This window comes from Oculina patagonica, chromosome 9 (assembly GCF_052425735.1).
Source record: "Oculina patagonica isolate OP01 chromosome 9, crgOcupat, whole genome shotgun sequence".
In the NCBI taxonomy this organism is placed as follows: Eukaryota; Metazoa; Cnidaria; class Anthozoa; order Scleractinia; family Oculinidae; genus Oculina; species Oculina patagonica.
Genome location: NC_135766.1, coordinates 15,534,841 through 15,552,092, shown reverse-complemented (window position 1 = coordinate 15,552,092; position 17,252 = coordinate 15,534,841). Strand labels below are relative to the sequence as shown.

The window sequence follows — 17,252 nt, the reverse complement described above, 5'->3', positions numbered from 1 at the left end:
TTGTAACTTTTTCAAGACTCAACCAAACGCTGCCAAACTTTGCGAGTTAATATAAAATTTATCAGGAACTTGACGTCACTATCGCAACGGCATTTTTACAGGCATGTTTCCCAAATTTGCAATTTTCGTGTTTCTATTAATATAATTAAGAATAAAAATCAGCGATAATAATTTCGAATGACATTTTGATGAATCGTTCGTCATTTTCAAATTCTAAAAGTCGGATTCTTATAAGTTCTTTATATAGTCTCGTTGCATATGATTAAGAGTGTGCCCGTGAGAGAACAGGGCAGAACCAGGTAACAAGTGATACAGCTCATATCACCGATTTCGCCCAAACTTAGCATAAATGTTGGGTATGGTGAGCTATTTACTGTGTCAAAACATTAACTCAAAATGTTTTATTCCCTTCAAGTTATGGCACCTTTTGAAAAAATGGCCATTTTTCACTAATTTATGCATATTTAATTAGCTGACTTTGATTGACCAGTTCCACAAGAAAAAAAGACTTCTGAAAATAAAATCCACTGCACTATATTCTTTGGTTATTAGGCTTTAAGTACAATAATTCCCTTCAACCGTCTGATTTGATTTCTTCTCCTCAAACGGTCTTTTGGAAGGTACACATTTCGTACTGTTGGAAATAGCCTTTAACTAGTGCCCAATATCTCCCATGAGCAACAACTTATATACATTATTCTTACATGGGTAATGAAATCCATCATTAAACTTCACAAAAATGTCACAAAATGTCTGGGGACTTCAATATTTTATTAGTATTGAGGAACTAAACACACGTGACTTCACGATTTCTTGCTATTTCATCAAAATTCACCGAAACACAGAAGCCATTTATTTGCCTCAATTTGGCATAAAATCGGTACGAAATAGCTAATCAAGCATAAATCTATAGATAACAATCAAAATATTGGCGAAGAAAAGGCAGTTAGGACATTTTTCGGAGCGTTTTCAGAGCCATATAATTCGGCAATGTTGTGATAGCAAATGTAAAAATAGCAGCGAAAGATTTTCTTCAAAAGCTCGCTCAATTCAACATTAGGCACATCAAAGTTAAGAAACAAGAAAGTAATACTACATACATGCCACTTATCGACACACAGATGCTTTCTTTTGAAGAATTTGTTCTTCCTCGCTGCACTTCGATTCTTCGATCGATCTCAATTGACATGTACTGTTGCTTTGAGGCGCGCTGAACTTAGTCAATCCATCGTGGTTCATCCTTCGTGAAAGGTGTAAACAGGATGTCAATAAAGTCATTCAAAGAGCTGTTCAAAGTTCACGGAAGGACACTTGTCTCAGCCAGTTTGCATGAAATAAATTTAACTGGAAAATAAACAGCCGCCATGTTGAATTTCTACCTTTGAGCCTGCCGTTTCAGTCAGCGGTACGGCCGTTCACTGGGTATCACGCGTCCATCACGCGTGACCACACGCGCGATCATTTGCTTTTCCTCCGCGAGTGTTCGTTGGATGCGTTTGTGATGAAAATGAAAATATTTTCAAATTGTCGTAGGGAAAACAATTTCCTACGCTACAGCTCCAAGTGTTTACCGCAATGTGATGCTGAACGAACTCTAGGGTGCTTACCATTTGTTGGAGAGAACCGGTTGGAATGACCACTGAAAAATGGAAAGGCTTCTTTCCAAAATTAGCAAACTAACCGAAATAGATGTCGCTTACCATTTGTAGCTCAGTTTCCTGTTATTTCTTTCCGTTGGTGGGAGACTTGAAGGATGAGATACTAGAACTGGGAAACCTTACAAATGGTAAATGGTAAACTGCTCCGACGTCTCGGCAATACTGCCTTTTTTGGGGTGGCACCCTGAAGAAGGCAGTATTGCCGAAACGTCGGAGCAGTTTTATACCGCCATTTATACCATGCCATAGAAAATACAGCCAATCAGAATACAGGAAAGCCGTTGTATATTCGACGGTATTCAACCCAACCTTCCCATAGTGCGCTGCGACTGTATTCTCGACGAAATTTAGTAAGCGTATTTTCTATGGCATGGTATAAAATAGTTACACAACACTTTCTCGTGGTATACTATGGAATATCCCACTTGTCACTTGTATTTTCTTGGTATACACACTCGCCTAAAGGCTCGTGTGTATACCGAGAAAATACAAGCGACTCGTGGGATATTCCGTAGTATACCACTCGAAAGCGTTGCATAACTAGTATTTAGCGTCATTTTGGAGCATAAACAATTATTTTTAGCATAAAAGACGCTACACAGTTAAACAAATCAAAATGTCAACGTCTCCCAGTTACTTTTCAGACATTTGTATTTTTTTTATAGCTTGTTCAAATTCCCCTCCCCTGGCGGAAATAGTGATTAATACCGCGCATAACGATTACATTTTTTGACCAAATTCCCCTACCCCTGGGGCATAAATGGGGAAAAATGAATAACTCAGCAAAATTGGAGAATAACGTTTACCACGGGATAAATCACTATACGGTGGATAGCGAGGTAGGTTTTGTAATCGTTTCTTGCGCAAGTGCTTTAGTTGGGGGAGCGTCTGTGCTGAACTGAACAAAGTATTCACCTACGAAATGCCTTTAGCGACGCAGTCTATATGGCGCAGCAAATATATACATATATCTATAAAGGTGTGAATGTAGAGAGAGAAAACAACAAAGAATAAAACGGGTTTTCCTCGCGTTGACCTCGAAAAAGACAGAAGACTACCTGTGCTGGTTGAAACATTAGCTAATAAGTTTGGCCGTCTTGCGTAGTCCTAGTCTTGCAATAAATTTGTTTAGCTTTAATGCGGGGTTTAAGCACACTACAAAAGTCTGCATTCGCGTCTTTGTAACTCACATAGCCACTTAAATTGAGTCGGTGATGAAGAAAATTATCATTTGAAGCCGCAATTCGTCACTTGCAATGCGGGCACTCAAGAGGAAAAATTTGTCCCCATAAAAGCCCTTTTCTAAAACAAAACTGCAGTAATGACGTTTATCGGTAAATGGACAGATGGAGAACTTTGTGGGATCCCGAAAAAGAGAGTGGGTACAAATTCAGTCTCCTAGCTACCAAAGTGTAATATAATATAGACGATTTGAACAGAAGGAATAGATGTACACAGGCCAGGCTAACAACCTGACCGCCATTTCTTCGAATGTCCATATTCACCCCCTCCCCCACCTCCCAAAAAAGACAGAAACAACAAAAAAACAATAAACATACTAGTTTTAACCTGATATAAGATGGAAAAACTTGCTCTGATTATTTAATGGTTTCCGACATTTCAGAGCTCAATTTCAGAGCATCAAAACCGATTGCATCGCATACATTACACTGCATCCAGTGTATTTCTCTTCAACTATTTATCAAAAAAATTCAATGGAGAAGTTGAAAAAAATTCTCACTTTTACAAGAAACGCACACTACTTATAAGGCTAAGATCAAGCCCCGGTTGTTCAGAGGGTAGATAACGCCATCCGCTACTTATTCCGACAAAAACAAACATTTGCGGAGGAAAAGCAAATGAACACGCGTGTGTATAGCTGTGTATAGCTGTGTATAGCTGTGTTGGGCTATGTATAGGCGTGTATAGCTGTGTAGGGCTAGGCTATGTATCCCTTTTATGAATACAGTCGAAGCTCTCTTAACGGACACTCTCGTAAGCGGACAGCTCTACTTACGGTCGCCTTGCCTGAAACCCCGTTTTAACTCCCATACAAACTCTGTATTTTTACATTCTCGTAAGCGGACATTCCCGTAAGCGGCCGCGGACACTTTCAGAGATTACGACTTAGACTTTTTCTTTGTTTTTAAGCTCCCGTAAGCGGACAGTCCAAAGGAAATCCTATTAACAACCTCTGTATCTTGTTTTTATAAATCAACTTCACATTGCCATTCGTCACAATGATTTTACAGTAATTACAGTACCATATTTCAGTGTTTGTTTTGTTGTCGTCTACGTCCGTCCTGTTATTGTTAGTTGGGCAAGCTCCTGTAAGCGGCCATCTGTCCCCTACACCTCCAGTGGCCGCTTACGAGAACCATTCTCGTAAGCGGCCAGCTCCAGTTACGGACACTTTTTTCGCGTTCCGAGGGTGTCCGCTTACGAGAGCTTCGACTGTATACCTATATAGGATTTAGTCAAACAACTATATGATGACTACACTACGTACTTGCCCCAGTGAACGCCCGTACCGCTGACTGAAACGGCAGGCTCAAAGGTAGAAATACAACATGGCGGCTGTTTATTTTCCAGTTAAATTTATTACATGCAAACTGGCTGAGACAAGTGTCCTTCCGTGAACTTTGAACAGCTCTTTGAATGACTTTATTGACAACCTGTTTACACCTTTCACGAAGAATGAACCACGATGTATTGGCTAAGTTCATCGCGCCTCAAAGCAACAGTACATGTCAATTGAGATCGATCGAAGGATCGAAGTGCAGCGAGGAAGAACAAATTCTTCAAAAGAAAGCATCTGTGTGTCGATAAGTGGCATGTATGTAGTATTACTTTCTTGTTTCTTAACTTTGATGCGCCTAAATGTTGAATTGAGCGAGCTTTTGAAGAAAATCTTTCGCTGCTATTTTTACATTTACTATCACAACATTGCCGAATTATATGGCTCTGAAAACGCTCCGAAAAATGCCCTAACTGCCAATCTTCGCCAATATTTTGATTGTTATCTATAGATTTATGCTTGATTAGCTATTTCGTACCGATTTTATGCCAAATTGAGGCAAATAAATGGCTTCTGTGTTTCGGTGAATTTTGATGAAATAGCAAGAAATCGTCAAGTCACGTGTGTTTAGTTCCTCAATACTAATAGAATATTAAAGTCCCCAGACATTTTGTGGCATTTTTGTGAAGTTTAATGATGGATTTCATTACCCATGTAAGAATAATGTATATAAGTTGTTGCTCATGGGAGATATTGGGCACTAGTTAAAGGCTATTTCCAACAGTACGAAATGTGTACCTTCCAAAAGACCGTTTGAGGAGAAGAAATCAAATCAGACGGTTGAAGTGAGTTATTGCACTTAAAGCCTAATAACCACAGAATATAACGCAGTGAATTTTATTTTCAGAAGTCTTTTTTTCTTGTGGAACTGGTCAATCAAAGTCAGCTAATTAAATATGCATAAATTAGTGAAAAATGGCCATTTTTTCAAAAGGTGCCATAACTTGAAGGGAATAATATATTTTGAGTTGATGTTTTGCCACAGTAAATAGCTCACCATACCCAACATTTATGCTAAGTTTGGGCGAAATCGGTGACATGAGCTGTATCACATGTTGCCTGGTCCTCTTATGGACACACTCTTAAAGACTCTACAATGTGGAACGTATAGAATGTTAATTACGTACTCAATAGTTTTGCTTTAATTGAGTCAGATTGAGTGTTCAGTTTAGGTTTCATTTCTTGGATGAAGAGCATTTCGTAGATTAAGCATTCAAATTTACCGCTACATTTCTTCGGCTCCTTCTTGGTGTAGAAGCACAGGACACGTCACAATAAAACACTGCCTCGCAAACCTATTGTTTTTTATTATATTCCTCGTTCTTTTGTCCTTTTGTTCTCTATTGTTATAGGTGAACTGTGTCTTCTACACGAAGTAAGAGCCAGTGTTTCAGGATTGTAAATTGTATGTTAAGATTTTTTGTTATTCTGATTGTGGGTGTCGCGCAGGTGGTTTCCGATAGCTAAGTGTTTATGTTCATTAATGCGTTGGAAAAGGTGTCGGCGAGTGCAGCCGACATAATCTGCATCACACGAATCATATTTGAATTTTTAGACAACGCACTGTTGATTTATAAACGGTGGTTTGGTCTCTTCTACTTTGATGTCGTCGGAAACTTTCTTGCTTGTTGATTTTGAGTACTTTGCAGTAAATTTGGGCGGTTTTCTGACGATTTGGAAAAATTTCGAAATCCAAGATGGCGGATCCAATATGACGGCTGTTTTGACATCATGATGTAATTGCTACGTAATGTGACGTCGTCTTCTAAATTTCATTGTGATTGATGAAATATTTTGTACGCGGCGGTGGGGGTGTGAGGCAGAATCCCCCGCCGAGGGGGGGGGGGGGGGAGGTGGAGAGAAAAGATCCAAAAAAACCAAAAACAAAATGTTAATTTCCATAATTTGCTTGCAGTGAAGTCATAGGTTTTCATGAATTAACGTCCAATTCGACGTCATGTCTTTCTTATTTTAACGTAACGTATTCGATCGAGTTTACCTCTCGGAGGACATCGAGGCACGTCGCAATATTCCCACCGAACATTAGGGTCAGTGGTATAACACCAAGGTCCATACGGGGCACTGCTATCTGGATTTCGACACATGTTGGAATCATTCCGACCATCAACAACATCTCGAGGAATCCGCCAGTGACGATGAGGACATTGCTTGGTCCATGCCTGACAAGTACGATTATACCGGGTGACGTTTACATTGCCACGGTAACCAACCCCGACACCATAGTAACATTCTAAAACAAATTGAATTCGTGTGGTTAACTTGAGAATTAGATTAAATATTTGTTTGAATTTTCGGAATTTCTATAATTATAAGGTTTTGAATTCTATTTAAGAGGCCGTCATTCCGAACACCCACTCAAATTCGCGTCAAAAAAATAATTTTGCCTGAAACTCTGGCAACTGAAAGAATTTACCGAGGATAGAACTAAAACAGATTTGGTTTGATTCAAAATGATTTTCAGGCCGCGTTAGGAGCCATTAAATATTTTGCCCCTTGACCCGCCGCAACGTCTGGAAAATTAGAAAAATAGGCATTTTTTTGAGCCGTTGTCACATATTTCATTCGCATTGAACACCAACAATTTTTTATATCATCTTTATTTCATCATTAACGTTTCAAGTTTTCTAAGAAGGTAGCAAGTTTTACCTCGATTTATCTGGAAATAAGAAATCCAGGATATAAAGATCGGACTACTACTGATAGGCATCGAACGAAGGTTGAAAAATGACCTTGATTTAGAAGCGAATATTTCCATTTTATGACCTAGCTGATAAATCTACTCTACACAGCCAACAAGTGTAGTCCTTTATCGGCTAAAATATGCAAAATCTCATGTACGTTTTCAGTATTTTAAAAGTTATGCCCGTTTTTCTGAAATTTTGAAATTGGATTTACTCTACAAAGCTGAAACAAACAGAAGTCTTGATATGTCAACCGTGTGTTCATAATAAAAAGCAGGTCTGGCCCAAAATCGTCAATTTTAACATTTTTGTTTTGAATTGTTTTTTGAAAAGAATTGTACGATGTGTTTACTTTTACATTCCATAAGCATTCTGGTATGATTTAACTGCAATTTTTGTTTATATGGTGAAATCCTAGATGGCAGATCCAAGATGGTGGCTCTAATGACGTCGCAGCCGACAAAATTTATGTCTTCTTGTAGAGTATACTAAGGGATTTCTACTCAGTGCAAAATAACTTCGCTGTCACGAAAACCCTGGGGAAGGGTTCTATCCAACACCCCCATCGCCCCATCCTTTTACGACGGTGGGGGTTTGAGTTTGCTTGTGCGTCCGAGGGTTAATACTTTAAATTTTCAATAAAAACGATTTGCTTCAATAAAAGTAATGAAAACTTTTACAACAAACCTGTACTTATTGTATCATCACCTGTAGAGAAGGAGAAATTTTTTTTTCTGTCAGGCAATTATTCTATTATGTTTAAGAGAATCGTGTAACATTGACATAAAGGTAGAAATATGTTTACAAACACATTTGTCAGTAGAACCGATCAATGGAAAAACATAAACTGATGGGGCTTTTCAAAATCCGAATACCGTATGCTAACTCCAGATTTTACAGCATGTATGCTAACGCCTAAGCTCGCGAAAGCTACTACGAGAATGAACGCACTAGGCATTCTTTATAGTAAATAAACCCTTTCAGGCGGCTGGTATATTGGAGGATAATGCCCGAGGCTGAAAGATTGTCCGAAATATGAACAGTTGGCCGAAGAGCGAAGCTTCGATGGCAACTGTGAAATTTTGAGGACTATCTTAATGCCACGGGCATTATCCTCCAATATACCAGCAAGCCATAAACGGGTTTATCTATTTTATAACCCTCAGATTAATTTCTACAATGCGCTTTATCGCCGGTAAATAGTAAAAAAAACCTACAGTGATAATTGTTTTATTATTTAACAAATTGTCAACGAAACACATTTTGCAGATAGAAAAACTGTAATTATGCAGCGTTTTAAAAGATTTCGGATGAATCTTAATTCGAAACCTACGTATTTCGCAGGATATCTGTTATATACGGATGAAAGATAACGTTAACATTTTGACCATATATGGGCAGCACGCGCATGTGTTGAATAATCATGGATAATATTGCCCCACAAAAAAATGTACTTGTACGTTATTGAACTTGAAATAGCAATACTGGAAAACAAACCAAAAATTTGGTACTACATCATTACTTTTGAACGATGCACAACTTTCAAAGTATTGTCATACAACACAATTCTTCAAAGGGACCAGTTGATCGACTACTACTGAGATAGACGAATCACCTGAGGATCTATCGAATCAAAAATGATCAGAAACGTTCGTAAGGCCTTCGAACAACAATCAAAACGCTTCGCCGCCTCTGAACATAAAGCTAACCCAGATGATATGCTAAAATTCTATTTATGTTTTCTCAAACGGCCAGTCAAAAAATAATACTAATTACTAAATATGTTCGAATGTTTTTATAAAGTATGAAAGGATTTTTGCCTTTCGTAGAAGAAAACGCATTATTCGAACTTGCTTTTATTTTAATTCAATTTTTAAAACAGGATAATAAAAATCCACCTATCCTTGACATTTTATTATCAGAAAGTCTAAAAAAAATTGTTATCTGTTAAACAAGGTCTGGGTTTTAACGTCCTTAACCGATCGAGGTAGGTAGGATAGGATATCACAAAGTAATGGTTTTACCGCACTCATGCATTCCATTGTCGTTAAAGCGTGCAGAATTCTTCCGGCCAGGTTACAGTCCAGGTATTACTGGATCATTATTATTGTTTATTATGTGGCCGTGATTATGCCAATAAAATACTTTTGCTCTGCCAATTTAATGTTAAGAGCTCTTAATTAACGAAAATTAATAGAATTTTCTAAAATACCGTGACCTGGCCCCTTTAAGAAATACGTACCCGATAGTGGATAGTATTGGTAACATTCGGGAGCATCGCCTCCATTGGCGACGTCATACAATGAGCAATTTATCATGTCCACATCAAATACTGGGTAGTCCTTCGCTCCTTTCCTGATATAAATCATTTCTGCCTTGCACAGTTCTTGATCCAGAGCCTCGCATGTCCTGCGACAAATCTGGCGGGCGTGAGGTTTGTCAAGTGACGTTTCACATGGCGGGAAATGATATCGACAATACAAATTTCTCATCAGTGGTCTGCACGTATCGGCTATGTTAAATATATCGAAGTAACTTCGAAACCTCGAGGTTTGCTTTTCACCATACTTCAATGTCCTTCTATCACCAAACACATAGAGGCTCTCCTTGAGGATGTCGTCGCAAAAGCCCCCCTTGATGGAGTAGGTGTAAAAAATGCAGGAAGCATTCCTTGCAGAAGCACTTACTGAAGGCACCGTCTGTACACAGCTGAAACAAAAACAAAAGAAAATAAAAAAAAACTGACGGAGCTTTCCAAAATCCAAATAGGTTTACTCGTCTTTGCGCAGCACATACGCTAAGATTTAGGCTTCCATGATCGATTCTATGAGTATGATCGCGCTGTGCATTCTACTGGATGGTTCTATTGGTAATACTTGAAACCAAACCCAAAATGTGGTACGTTGAAACTATACGTCATTTTATTTGTGTATTTCTAAGTGATGCATGCACAGCAATATAGCGCGACTACTGTTACCTGGGACACCCGGACAAAGTTAACCAATGGCAAAGCAGAATGGGAGCACTAGATTCCAAAATTTTATTAATTTCAGCCAACCACATGTCGAGTAACTTAAACTTGTATATTTGCCACGAAAACAGACAAATAATTTCGATTCCTTCCCGTTTTAACTTGATTAGTTTTTTTATAGCATTGCACAATCAAGAAGGCAAATATAATATATTAGCGATGCTAAAAAAGAGAAGTTCCTAACTGTGTAAATTCGCGGGAAGAGACGTCCGTTTCGTATGTCTCCAGACATAAAAGAGTGAAGCACATTTGCAAACAACGAAAACACAGCTTAACTTACGCAGTAGAAACAAAAACGAAAGAAAAGTAATCAAAGAAAAATTCAAATTAAATTACGAATACAACTGTTGCGTTGCGTGACACTTTGTGAGCTTCAAGCGGTTAAACTATATCAGCTGTAGTTACAGGTAGTTAACACATTTTTACATTTATCTGGGAGCACTTTAATAGCGTGTCAAATTTTTACATACATTTGTAGTACTTACCTTGAATTTGTGTCCACTTGGGTAAAGTTATTTTCTATAAAAAAAAGAAGACGATTTCAGTGGGTCATCATGAAATCAATACAAGCTTAATAATATGGCACCATTTATTTTCTGGAACATTGTCCCGTGCATTTTCCCGTTATAATCTGGCATAAAAAGTAATTAAATACAGCATAAAAAGACATTGTTAAGCCAAGTGGACAAACAGGCCAGTACTGGCATTGTATCCATTATTTTTTTTTTATGCACGAGTAAGCCAACGGTGTTGCTACAAGTTACTCCACTTGATGATAAAGTATTCTAACACGAGTCAAAAGCATTAAACCACAGGGAGCTCAGGCTCACGCTTTGACAACTCGGTCAAAATGGCGGTGCCGAGTATAAGGATTTGCATGAAACTTTAAGGGGAAAAAATTGTCGAACGAAAATATAATAAACCACTAGTAGAGTTCACACTTTCACATCATATGTTGTCTATGCGACGTTGCTTGGCTGTTCTAAAGCATTTAAACCCTATTTAACTTGTTGTTTTGTAAAGTGCGACGAATTTAATTCGCAAGGGATTTGATGATGATGATGATGATGATTTGGGTGCTTATATAGCGCATTTACAAAGCTCGTGATCAATGCGCTTCACAATTCGAATCTATGGGATGAGACCGGACATCAGCATATAAGGCGCCTATGGCAGCCGCTATCCGTCCATGTGTATGATCTCACCCCACCACCCAACCCATGGAATAGAACAGACCACAACACCGGGAACTTCATGCCCTACTCTTTGCGATGAGTGTGTGGGTTCTTTAACGTCCCCTGCTGATTATGACACTGAAGATGCAGGAGACGGGGCCTACGGTTTATCGTCCTTATCCGAGAAGACTAGAATGTCTAACCATTTGCAGATGTAATTACAAAGGCAGCACATTCTCCTCAGTTATTTTAAGACCCTGAGTGTTGGTCCGGTCTGGGAGTCGAACCCGAGACCTCCCGCACGACAGTCCGGCGCTCTACCACTGAGCTAACCGGTCGGCGGTTGCAGAATTTCCTCTCGGTACACCTGCGGGTCTAGAATTTTATGTGAGGCAAAATCACCCCATGGGAACTCAGGCCAGTGAACATGAGTAAGGAATTCGAAGAGCACCCTCGACGGTCTCTTTTACCTCCTTCCCCTACGGGAAAAAAGTATGGTCGCCCTGACAACTATCGCCCAATCATAGCGTGAGGCTGCACGTGAAAGGCAAGGCTAATTAAAAATGCGTCCACTCTCTCTGGTTTAAGGTGTTGGAGAAAGCTAAAAGTTTGCAGACCATGATTATTTTTCTCATATTCTTAAATCGCGGAGAGAGGCAGGCGAATCAAAAATTTGCGGCAGTAAAAGAATGGTCTTCGAACTATGCCCATGCGAAGTTTTGGAGTGAGTGGATCAAATTAAAAGCAATTTCTGGCTCATTTTTGTCGAACAGTGGTGTTTATCTAGCGTCGGAAGTGTACACCCTTGCATATATTTAGGTAAGAGTAAGCTAAAATTAAAAATATCAGTTAAATAGGGTTTAAATGCTTTAGAACAGCCAAGAAACGTCGCATAGACAACCTATGATGTGGAATGTGAACTCTACTAGTGGTTTATTATATTTTCGTTCGACAATTTTTTCCCTTAAAGTTTCATATAAATCCTTTTAATTTTGACGCCGTCATTTTGACCGAGTTGTCAAAGCGTGAGCCTGGGCTCCCTGTGATTAAACCATAGAAATAAGCGGTACATTGCTCATATTCCATATTAATAGGTATTAGATATCTGAATAATAAGTAGACAAACAATGCTAATTAAGACAAGTAGTAACAACAGAACGTGAAAATTAAATGTGTGAATTAGAAGGATAATTTTAGATTTACATGGTGTAATTGACATGTTTCGACAGAGCATCTGTCATATCTTCAGTTGAATGGTTTACAAAGCACAGAGAGTTGAATAATAAGTAGACAAAAAATGCTAATTAAGACAAGTAGTAACAACAGAACGTGAAAATGTGTGAATTAGAAGGATAATTTTAGAAAATATCAAAATACGATCACCTACCACAATAAACCAAGTAGATGCACAGAAAGACAAGAATACCAAGGGGTTGAGCTATTTCCATGGTTTGTCACATGATCATGACAATCTATATAAGGTAAATAATGATTCAAAATTACAACGATGTAAAGGACAAAATATTCATCACTGAAGATTAATGCAAGATATTAAAACTTTTTCAACTGATTAGCTTTAAAGGGACTGTGTCACGGATTTTAGCCACAATTAGGCATGAGAAATGATCATCAAATTCGGTAGAATAAAAAATAACCTCTTACAACAGTGAAGGAACAGTAGATACAAAAGAAGGTACAGATGGCCAAAGATGACGAAGATTGAAACGGATTGCGAAATGGGTTTTTGGAATACTGTTGGGCTGAACAAATTTCAAAGTTAAATTATAACGCCCCAGGAGACACGTTTGGTTGAAATGAAGCTATGGTTTTGTCATTGAGATCCATAGAATTAATTTCTTTTCAACCATTAAGTTTCATAGCGAGTATTTGGCAAAACTTAATAAATAAACTTAACTCAGCCGTGACACAGTCCCTTTAAAGTTTTACTGAAATGTGTACGGCCGTCCGCACGAATGATCACAAATAAGACCTGTTAAAACGATCGGCCGTTCAATCGATCGGGTCAGGTTAATTTGTTTTTTGCGAAAGAAAATAATCATTGAAATTCCCGCTATCATTTGTCAACGCCATGTAAGTATAAGTCAATCGATATTGCTTTATCCGCGCACCACGCAGACAGAATTTGATAGCAGACCTAAAACTACTTTTCTAAACTAATGCATGGCCTTTAGGTGTTTACGGGCTTGCATCTGCGTTCCAGAGAAGGAAATAAAGTGAAAAACGATAGTTTATTAGCGAAATGTGCCGTTTCCTGGCTTCTATATATATATTTCCCTTCCTTATGTTATATATTGGACATTACGCATGTGCTTTGCTTTAGAATACATCGAAAAGTTTAACTACGCATTCGTCTGACCCCGGTGTTGGATTATTTCCATATGAATACCGATTGAGTTTTGCTACATTTTAAAAGGCCATAAAAAGATCGCCTCTCTTTAGTAAAACCGAGGAAGCACCATAAGCATGGACTAAACGAAAAGAAACGCTTAAACGAATTTAATTTGCAAGTTATATTCATCCTTATTTACCTGGTTGGTCATGAACTGAAAAGATAACATAACTAAAATACCAAGAAACTCTGGTTTGATTTACCTTTTCCATTGAATACTTTGTATCCTTCAAGCCTTTGGCTGTGTGAGTAACGCTGCTAACCGAAATGCCGCTCAGTTTACTTACTCTGCTAGGAAGAGTTGAAAGCAACATAAAATAATCGACCAATTGGCATATACTGTTGTAATGTCTAGATTTATGACTTCCCTTTATATCTTGATTTCCTCCTCTACGCAGAAATAACCTTACTGTCTTATTTCGTATTGTCGATGTCACGCCTGTTATTATTTTGTCATGCAACAGCGGTAAGTGCATTACAGTCGTAAAAAAACTGACAGAGCTAACGTACATAAAACCTCTGCTGAAAATATACCTCATTTAGAAATATAGCGTTAAACACCTCGACAGATATAAAAAATTAAATGACACCTCATATGTCTTCAGATTTCCTCCTCTACGCAGAGATAACTGATGCTTTTGTTTCACGGTAACGTTAATTCTACCTTTCTTCAATGGAACCGATAACAATTATCCATTTTAAGTAAATTTTGTTTCCTTTTTAAGGCGTCACCAACTTCTCTTAAATGAATCATAATTAAAATATCGTTGTGTATAATATCTTGACAGCTGGTTAAATGCGTATAAAGTACTACAATCTGCAGCTAAGTCATGGCAAACTTTCTTATTACCTTTACCGTTTCTTCTTGAGGTAAAATGCCGTTTTCCGGTCTTGGGGGAGTGGAGGTTGTCGAATTTATCAGGAAAACGATTAACTAAACCGGATGGATGCCCAGACAAAATGAAAATAAATTTTAATGACTGTCCGTGCGAGTCTTTACTCAAAAATGTGGAAACTTAAGTCAGATATATATTTATATTTTAAAAAACGATTTCCGTTAGTTTCGATTATTACTTTTTTCCCCACATTATGAGATAGCTTTTTACGACTGAATTTTTAATTCAGGAAGTTTAGTGGTAAGCCGAACGGCACTCGTTGGTCGGTCGGTCCATCATCTGTAAACGTACCTACCACTTCTCATTGCAACTCCGCTGACCAGCATATATACTAGAAGAAAGAGTGTAGCAAGTAGGCCTTTCTCGATTATGCTAGCATTTTTTTCGGCATTTTTGGGGAAAACGAGCATTTTTTTTCGTTTTTTCTTGAAAAAGAATTGCTAGCATTTTCTGTCATCTTTCATGACTTTGATCCAGATTTCAGCACTCAGAACTCAGAAGGATAAATAATCCTAAAGTTTCACAATTTTGATTACTTAATTTGATTGTTTTCTGTCTGTTTCGACTGTTTGTGCGTTGTGTTACTTGTGTACTTGTGTTGTGTTACTTGTGTGTGTGTTTTTTTTTAATTTTTTTTTAAATGATTTTTTTTTTATTTTTTTTTTATTTTTTTTTTTTTATTTTTTTTTATAAACAAACAATTATTAAGTATCACCTGTTGTTGATATGAGCATATAATGTAAGAGTTTGTACGTTTTGTTTGAAATAAAACAAAGAATTCTTTGGAAATCAAGTGGCATTTTTTTAAGAAATCAGGCATTATTTTAGCATTTTTTTGGCTTTATGCGAGAATTTCTAGTAGCATTAAATGCCAGTTTTACTAGCATAATCGAGAAAGGCCTAGTAGCAAGGCGGCCGTATAAATTTAAAAGGGTTTACAAGAAAAATAAGAAGCAAAGAAACAAAATACGGCTGACAAATTATGTGTGGAAAGTATTCGACCGCCGAAAAAGTGGACATTGAGAGCCGCAAAAGCGATGTAATGATGACGATCTCATTCGTATATATCTGTCAAGCTAGAGTCGTACATGTAGGAGCATTCGAAAACTAAATCGGGTTTTCACATAAGCTTCATTAACAATGGATCTATCTAGAAACCAGCGTGTTGGCTAAAATCGAGTGCGTGGCTGCTTGTTCGCAAGAAAAGGAAAAGCTTTTCAGATGTAACAGCACAATTACATTTGTACCTGAATCAGTCTATATGTTCTGATATATTTATTTACAGTGTTATGACTTAACGGCTCACATGTAAATTATTCTGCAATGCATACCTACAGAGCGATATAATAAACAAATCATTTTAGTGCTACGGGTTTAAAAAAAGAAAAAAAAAAGAAAAAAAAAACTGTCTCCTCTGGGATTCGAACTCGCGACCTCTCGATCATGTGCATCAAAGAAATGTTTGAATCACCTGCTGCTCATATATTTTCAAGGAATAAAAACTAATTTTTTAAACTTGGCGAAAAAAAATTCAGTCGTGGCTCGAAGAGCTCTTTGATTTTTCTTCCTTTTCACTTATCTGCTTTCTGGCTTTGCCTCTTATGCACAGGATCTAAGGCAAGTATTGTTTAATAAGTTCTTCCTATTAGGCTGGGGTTATATTACTCCATGAACTATGTGCGTTCTGGTGAGCTTATAGACTGTTTAAAGTCCTCTATTTTCCCTTGAAGTCGTGGAGACCGATCGATCGCTGAGTGCGACGAGACGCCATCTTGGTTCCTGAACGCGAGTGAAAACTGCGGTGAGAGTGCAAAATGACCGTGGGTAGGTGTGCGGTGTAGTTTTTGCTCGCGTTCAGGAACCAAGAAGGATTGTGGATCGCATTGGCGTTTAATGGTAGGCATTTCTATCATTTGCTTGGTAATTGTCGTTTTTCCGCTTCAAAAAAAAAAAGAAGAAGAAGAAGAATATCAAACAACTACCCCCAAACTACCTTTCCAGAATTTATCGCCTTTGTTGTCCTGATCAACTCTTTTTTCCTTATTGTTTTTTTTTTTTTGTTTTTTTTTGTTTTGTTTTTTTTTTTTTTGCTTGTTTTGTTAGGATTCCCTGAAGGATAAAAGCCTGGAAATCGATTCTCAAGGAACATTAATCTTGCAACAGAAATCGATGACCACGAAGAGGAAAATACTGCCATTTAGCTTAACAAGTTATTTCTGAATAATACTGACTTGGGTTGTAAGAGAGAATTTTATCGGCAACAAAAAAATCGATCGGACGTGAAATCACCAGCATTTATCTTTCTGGTGCCATTGTGGCGCATTAGACGAGTGTTTAAGCAAATAGACGTTATTATTAAGCCTTTCGGTAATCGCCATGCAATAAATATCACAAAGACTAGAAAAGTAGATGGTTGTAAATCGGTTAATTATGATGTAATCAGAAGATTTAAGTATTTTAATTTTATGCAAAACCAATGTTTTATTTATGGGTTAGAGACTGTTGTGAGTGTTTTGTTGACAAATACGCGCACGCGCTGGCCGCACAATGAACGAGAAATTTTTAGTATTGAAAATTTCGAGTTTATTGTTTGGCCAACAAGTGCATGTATTTGTAAACAAAACACGAACGGACAGACTCTAACCCTTTTAATATACAATCTGAGTACACTGCAAGCGATCATCGACCTAACGAGCTTCAAACAATATTATTTAAAAAAAAGAAGTGTAGTAGTACATAATTACACGGGGTTAGATCAATAATATAAAAATCACAAATAAGCCGTACAGAAATAAAGCTTAA

At 37.7% G+C, this 17,252-nt stretch overlaps 2 protein-coding genes across 4 annotated transcripts in view; one reads left to right on the top strand and one right to left on the bottom strand.

Annotated features, from left to right (window-relative positions):
- LOC144666804 (uncharacterized) overlaps window positions 1-13,935 on the bottom strand; it is a 40,160-nt gene extending 26,225 nt beyond the window's left edge. For all 3 annotated transcript variants that reach the window (XR_013573231.1, XR_013573232.1, XM_078528207.1), the window contains exons 1-6: window positions 13,758-13,935; window positions 12,532-12,616; window positions 10,455-10,488; window positions 9,181-9,647; window positions 7,626-7,646; window positions 6,236-6,487 (exon numbers count right to left, since the gene is read on the bottom strand). Coding sequence is in view for 1 of the 3 variants with exons in the window: in XM_078528207.1 (XP_078384333.1) it covers window positions 6,236-6,487; window positions 7,626-7,646; window positions 9,181-9,647; window positions 10,455-10,488; window positions 12,532-12,592 (835 nt within the window). In the remaining 2 variants the exon portion in view is untranslated. The remainder of the gene's footprint in view (window positions 1-6,235; window positions 6,488-7,625; window positions 7,647-9,180; window positions 9,648-10,454; window positions 10,489-12,531; window positions 12,617-13,757) is intronic.
- LOC144664975 (uncharacterized) overlaps window positions 1-16,729 on the top strand; it is a 72,094-nt gene extending 55,365 nt beyond the window's left edge. Inside the window, exon 30 of the mRNA XM_078526166.1 lies at window positions 16,554-16,729. Coding sequence (XP_078382292.1) covers window positions 16,554-16,670 — 117 coding nt within the window. The 3' untranslated portion in view covers window positions 16,671-16,729. The remainder of the gene's footprint in view (window positions 1-16,553) is intronic.
- Window positions 16,730-17,252: the final 523 nt, after the last annotated feature.